The sequence below is a fragment of the Lactuca serriola genome, chromosome 7 (genome assembly GCF_051521515.1).
Source record: "Lactuca serriola cultivar US96UC23 chromosome 7, Lser_US96UC23_V15, whole genome shotgun sequence".
NCBI lineage: Eukaryota > Viridiplantae > Streptophyta > Magnoliopsida > Asterales > Asteraceae > Lactuca > Lactuca serriola.
In genome coordinates, this window is record NC_136414.1 from 66,617,529 (window position 1) to 66,624,998 (window position 7,470).

The 7,470-nt window shown below is 32.7% G+C and overlaps 1 protein-coding gene across 1 annotated transcript; it reads left to right on the forward strand.

Moving 5' to 3' along the window:
* The first annotated feature begins 3,666 nt into the window (after positions 1–3,666).
* On the forward strand, positions 3,667–5,214 carry LOC145064060 (putative UPF0481 protein At3g02645). The gene has a single exon (XM_079011583.1). It carries the CDS (start codon positions 3,667–3,669, stop codon positions 5,212–5,214), a length of 1,548 nt encoding a protein of 515 aa, XP_078867709.1.
* Positions 5,215–7,470: the final 2,256 nt, after the last annotated feature.

Consider the following 7,470-nt stretch of genomic DNA (forward strand, 5'->3'; position numbering starts at 1 on the left):
GGGTTTGCTTCTTTTAACTTAGGGTTTGCTTGGGATCGTTTTTCACAGAGGGAACTTGATGAAGAAACAAGAAATGAGGCTATAATGGGGTTTATATATGGACCAAACCCTAAAATTTTGGTTTTGCACGTTCTTCACGTACGCCCCGCGTACGAGGTGTATGACCAGCGTACTAGGGCGCACCCTAGTACGCCTAGCGTACACAGTGTACGCTCAAGTACTACACTTGTACAAAATGCCACAATGGGCCAATCTAGCAACCTTCTTCAAACCCAAGGGTCAAAATGCAATATTATTCAAACATAGGGTTGAAATTAAAATTACCTTGACATCGGGATGTTACAATCTATTTTGTGACACTAGCGTGACATACCATTCTAGCATGATATTTGCCCAAAATAGGAAGAACACATCAATCTATAATAGTAAAAGACATCTACTTCGCGAATGGAGGTACCACCCCAATAGAGTCTTAATCCCTTTTTTGGGATTACTGTCCAGACCTATACTCAATTTTTATGCAGTCACATTCAATGTATGCATGACACCACTTTTCATTTGACTTCTCAAACACACAATTTCCATGATGCATTTTTATATAAAAGTTATAATTGTTTTTCCATATCTCATTTTTATAACAATTATAACAAAAAAAAAATTATCAAATCATGTATTATATACCAAATACTGTATATCTCATTTGTATAACATTTATAATAAAAAATCTATCAAATCATTTATTATATACCAAATACTCCGTCTCTCATTTATGTAATATTTATAATAAAAAATTTGTCAAATCATGTATTATATACTAAATAGTCAGATAACCATGAAAATATATTTTTATTCACATACACCATATATCCCAAACGGAGAAAAAGTCACAAAGTACTCACTTGGGTAGTTACGATTACTAACTATTATTCATTTTAAACTTTTGACTTCGTTAGTTGTATCTCCTTTATTAATAAACAAATTCACGACATTAATATCTTATTTCATGTTTAAGCTTTAAGCTTAATTCTAATTTTATACTAATGACACTTTTTATATACATTGTAGTGTCACTGGTACATTCATAATATTTTTCCAAGATTCTTTAAAGTATAAAAATATTTTGCCACTAATTATGTTAGATTTGGTGCTTTAGCAAATCACGTGACAATAATATCGGGACTTATATTTTTAGAAACCGCAAAACGCACCACAGATGTTCAAAACCGCGTGATGCGGTGCGGTTTGATGCGGACGGTTTATGCGGTTTAGTTGCGGTTTGTGCAGTTTGATGAGTTGTTCAACATTAAATCTATCAAAAAATCAAAAACCTGACCGGGTTAAAAAAATTGATTGCTTTCATTTTATAAAAACAAACATAATTTTTGAGTTAAATCGTTTTTAATAAATTATGATTCATGCTACTATAGTTTTGTAAGTATCATTGTTATTGCTTTATATTGCCGTTATAGTTGCTATATTCTTGTAAACCATGAGATGTTGATCTAATAGTGATTTAATGTTACGTTATAGATATTTGGTTATTGTAAAAAATATATTTATATACATCGTTTCTAAAGCGTGATTTGAAGTAATAACAAATTAGTAAAGAAAAAAAAGTATATATACATAACATGCGGAGCGGTGCGAACCGCAGTTTTATAAATACAAACCGCAAACCACACCGCATAGTGCGGTTTGATAAAATGATGAACCGCAAACCAGACCACAAAATTCTAAACCGCATTATGCGGTGCGGTTTGGTGCAGTGCGGGCGGTTTGTGCGGTTTTTTGCACAGCCCTAGTTTTCACCTTTTTTGAACTCTGTATATTGCATGTATATGAATGTATTATACCAAATAAGTGAAAATGGAATAATATTCTAAGAGAGGAAAGGGAAGAAGGTCTCCTTTTCCTTTGGTTCTTTCTTGATTGAAGAATCCGTAAGTTGCATATTCCAAAGAAACATTCAAAAAAATAAACTCAATAATTTCTTCCACGTGTTCGGACGAATTTTCACTCGATCTTTCGTTGATTGCTGCGGGGCCCATCTATCCCTTCTCAGAGGAAATTAATTTGGCAACGTTTTGGCACCGACCATGTGCCGCCACTCGCAGCCACGCACCGGCGGAATGGCCGGTGGTCGAGTGCCATCGGTGCTGTGTTTCTTTTCCTTGTTTCGGTCAACTTCAAACGACTGTTATTTCTTCATCCTAACTATGTTTTACCCGATTGTTTTTGTGTTATTTAGTATGTCATGATCTCTTTCAAATGATATATAGTTTGCTTAATTTGGATGTCGTGAAGTCAATCTTCCAAGCCTTCAAAGTTGGCATATTAACTAACGTTATTATTTTTTAAAAATTAACGATTTTACTCCTGGGTATTCCGACAAGGTTTTTGGCCGTTCGAAACTATTATCTAGTTATTATAGATGAATGTAAACTTTTAAAATTCATCCTCCCAAACCCGGTTCTATTTTAAACTTAGTTTTAGTTATCAACATTTTCTTAACAAATTTAACTTTTTATTAACTTCTCGTGTTTGTATCTTCTTTGTACCAACTTCAATCTACTTGATTCTTGTTTCTATATTTTCTTCTTCATTTTAAGTTCATGTTAAATTCAAGTATCGTTTCAATTGATCATATATAATTATAGTAATTTAGCCCGAAATATTAGCATTTTACAATTTTCATTTTATACTTATAAATATTCTAAGCGTTTATTTTTACCATAATTTTCTTGCAACTTTGAGTACTAATTTCTCATTGCCACGACCTCGGTTTTGGCAAATTCCTTTTGGGTTACATACTTTGTAATCCCCTCTTTACGCTACAAATTACAACTCGCGATCATTTTGTAATTTATTTTATACGGTTTCAAAGTAGGGATCTTTGCCTTTTTGAAATTTTCATATTTCATATATTTTTACATTGTAGTTTACTTTTTGTTTGTATTGAGTTTCATACATAACTCGATTTAAATTTTATTATACATTCATTTCTACATAATTTCTACATATATATACATTGTACATTTATTATTTCGTTAAATTCTACTTTTAAAATCCCAAATATTCGCACGACTTTTGGGATGTTACATAATACAAGAAATTGGAAGGCTAAAATATTATGGATAATCGACAAATCAAACTCCAAACATTTCTTCTTCAACTCCTCCACACATTTCTCAGATAGCTTCCCATGCATCTTCTTTCTCCCTTTCCAGTAACTTATCTATGTGTGATGAATATTTTACCATTTTTTTTTCAGATAAACAAGATAATCGACATAACCTATAATACCCGATTACAATAATTGAATAAAATTTAATGGTAACCCGCATAAAAAAAGTTAGTGAGTATAAAAAAAATATTAAAAAATAGATATTTTTGTGTTTTGGGATATAAAAAACTTTACAAACCTTTAAAATGTTTATCAATAACAAAAATATGTTTATTAAGTAAAGACATTTATGCATTAGTAATAATAATCTTACGTAACTTGGTAGGTGGGTAAAGGTTACGGATTACTGTTCGAAAACTAAAAATACATAACGTGGAATGCCATGAACCGCTAAATATATGCATCGTCTAATAAAGACCTGCCACACTGACTCAATCATATACTAATTCGAAGCTAACAACAAGTTTTCCATGTATATATAAATGGCCTCATCCGATTTTCTATTTTTGTCTTCTCCTCCATCTTCCACTGAAGACCTGCAACAATGGCGGAAAGATATCACCAAAGCCTTGCAAAATCTTCTTTCCTCCAACACCATCCTTCCTGTCTGCATCTTCAAACTTCCAGAAACCCTCACCTCCGAAAAACCAGACGCTTACGTTCCCCAACACATCGGTCTCGGACCTATCCACCATTTCCGAACCGACCTCTACAGCAAGCAAGAAAAGCTTAAAATCGTCACAGCAAATATAATTCTACAACCCTGCAATGTCACGACCGAGTTCGAAAAGATTTTACTAGAGAATCTCATAAATATTGTCCCAGTTGCTGAATACTGCTACGACTTGTCTTTCGACATCGATGATGATGTTTTAGCATGCGTTTTCGCCATAGATGCACTCGTGTTGCTTGATGTTTTATCGAAAGTGAGAGACGGACGTTCAACGGCGTATATGGAAGATGTTATGATGCTTGAAAACCAAATCCCGTTAGTGATCGTAATCGAACTACTAAATGCTCTTGACGTATCAACCGGCGATTCTGCCAATTTGTTTCTTACGAATTTGTTGCTTAACTTTTGCCAAACACGAGCGATTTTTAAGTTTATTATGCCCAAAAATCAGTTTGATCTTGGTATAGATAATCGCTTTCATCTGCTTGATTGCATGCATCACTTGATCGTAAACCATACTATTCCGCCAATCCCTTCTGCTCGAATCAATTTCTCTGTTGGTATAAATCTAGAGAATGTGGAAAACGTAGTACAAACCGCAGGAGAGTTATTCCCTTGTTTAAATGTCTTTTTTAAGCCTATTTTACTCCTACTCAAATTGCCATGGGACAAGATCGGAAGTTTGATCAAGAAAATGTTGGGAGATCCTCCTGAGGTGCTTGAAATCGACATCCCTTCGGTTTCACTTCTCACAAGAATCGCAAAGATTGGATTTTCCACGACAATTGGAGGCATTCGGGACATTAAATTCGACGAGGAAAATCTCACATTTTGCCTCCCCATTCTTGATTTGAAACATGATTCTGAAGTTATATTAAGAAATTTGGTGGCATACGAAGAGTTGATGTTCAAGAGTGGTATCGCTACAAATCTTGATTTCACGGAGTACGTGGATTTCATGTGTGGGATCGTTGATAGTGTTAAGGATGTAGAGATTCTTCGGGAGAAAGAAGTCATCGTAGGTGATATGGAGGATGAGGAAGTTGTAAAACTTTTTAATGGGATTACTAAATCGAGTGTGAAAGTAAATGGGCAGAAATCGAAGTTGCAAAATACCATTGAGAAAGTAAATAACCATTATGGTAATATTCCAAGAATTAAAGTTTTTCGCTTTCTCAAGAAGCTGTTTTTGGCATCGTGGAAAACTCTTGTAGTCGTGTTTTCGATTTTGGGTCTACTGTTGGCTATTTACGTTGGTGTTTGTGAAGTTTATGAATGTAAGGATCGTTTTGGGCTTGGTGAGGGTCGATTGGTCATTCCTTATGTTACCATGAATAACAAACTTCTTGATTTTTAGGTCATTAGGCTGATGAATAATAATGCGAGCTTGCAATGAGTGTTTAATAGAAGGTTATCTTGTATCATACAACTTCTTGATTATGAGTTTGTTGAAGTTTGAAATGACCTTTTTAAATTAAATTACAAGTTTACTACTGTATGTAGTATGTAAAAAGTCATTGATTTAATCAATGTATTTCATTACAATTTGTACTACAATTTGTTTTTGTTGCATATGTTTATTTTTACACATATATGGATTTAAAGCACGGCCCTTACGTGTTGCCATCAGCCATGTGACGTAGACACAGGGGCATTGTAGTCATTTGGCCTTTCTATATTCTTTGTGCAATTAACCGCCATTTTAATTATTCTCATCAATCGAGGGGTTTTGAAGTTTCAACTCATCTGATGAGAAACACATCGGTAAGGTGGTTTTTCCAGCAGCTTCTAAGCTCCTATACACGACCTTTCTTCACAATTCCAGCTTTCCAGAACATAAGCTTCAATCTCTATCCATCTAATTAACCTTATCTACATTTCATGTCACAATGGTACAATGATCAACACAACCTGCATAAACCACATTAAGTTAGACAAATACCATCAATACTATTTATTAGTATTTTATTGACAAGACCGGACAACAATTGCATCTTCGAATACCTCCCTTCAATCTTATTAATAAAATGGGTTAAAGTAGTTTAACTTTTCTATCAAAAAATCATGCCGATAAGCATTGAGATATTTAAAAGATATACTTTTGTAAAGTAGTATTAACCATTTGAATCTTGACAACCCATCGACAGTCATTTTCCTTGTCAGATGAATGCGGAACTTTGTTCGGTTCATGAAAAATAGTATTAGAAGCCAAAAAAATCAAAACTCCATTATGAGAACTAGGTGTAAAAGCCAAATATTATAAGGGTTAATTAAAAAAAATAAAATATAAATGTCTAAGTATTTAAAAATTTTAGATTTATAAAAAATAAGAAAAATAACGAATTATTAAAATTGATTTTTTTTATCTTTTAAATTTAAATAAATAAACAAAATAAATTATGAAGTTTTAATTTGAGAATTTTGAAATAAGAAGATAAGTTTATTAGTAAAACTAATATTTATTTATTATTATATTTATTGTAATTATTGCATTTAAGTATTATGTGGAACTTATTAAAATAGAAAAACTAATAAAATGACATATGGAAAAAATAAATTAATTCAAAATAACCTAAAAATGACATTTGCCAAATTAAATAAGAACGTGACATGTGACAAAAAAACATTAATTTATTAAAGTAGATATATATTAACATGTTTTAATCTTTAATCCCAGATCAAATAACTTTAAAATCCATAATATTTCACATACTTTCCCCAATATTATAAATTAGGGGTGAGCAAAAGCAGGCACCCGGCCAATTGCTTGGAACCAGAACCAGAAATGGAACCATTGGTTCCTAAAATATTAGAACCGAAACCGAAACCGCATATACCAGTTCTTTATATTTTAGAACCGGTCTTGAAACCATTTAACACCGGTTCCAATGCCAGGTACCTAGTAGTAGTACTCAAAGATGGTTGAACTCGAGACTTTTGAGTCCTATAAAAACCCTTGGCAACACACAATAATGGTTATCAATGCATTTCCCTCTTGAAGCATCACAAGAATTCCGTTTTATAAAGAGTGTCCTTCCACATTTTTCCTTACCACCAACCACGTGGGATTGAAATATTGAAACCAAGGATACCTTTTTTTTTCATTCACATTCTGCTTGCATACACTTTTGCTCAAACACATTGGTGTTAGCTTACTATTAATTCGTTTTTAGTATTCATTGTGTTTGGTACAAACACATGTTACAACATATGCGATGTTTTATATATGTATATTATTATTAGGGTTTAGGTTATTTTTGGTCACTTAATTTTTGGTTTTGTCCTCATTTGGTCACTTAACTTTTTTTAAGTTTTAAAAGGTCATCAAACTTTTGATTTTGTGCTCATTTAGTCACTTAACTTTTGGTTTGGTCACTTAACGTTTAGATTTGTGCTCATTTAGTCACCTAACTTTTAAAATTGTGCTCATTTAGTCACTAAATTTTAAAAAAAAAAAAAAAAGTTTAGTGACCAAATGATCACAATTTTAAAAGTTAGGTGACTAAATGTGACCAAACCAAAAGTTAAGTGACTAAATGAGAACAAAGCCAAAAGTTTGATGACCTTTTAAAACTTAAAAAGAGTTAAGTGACCAAATGAGCTCGAAACCAAA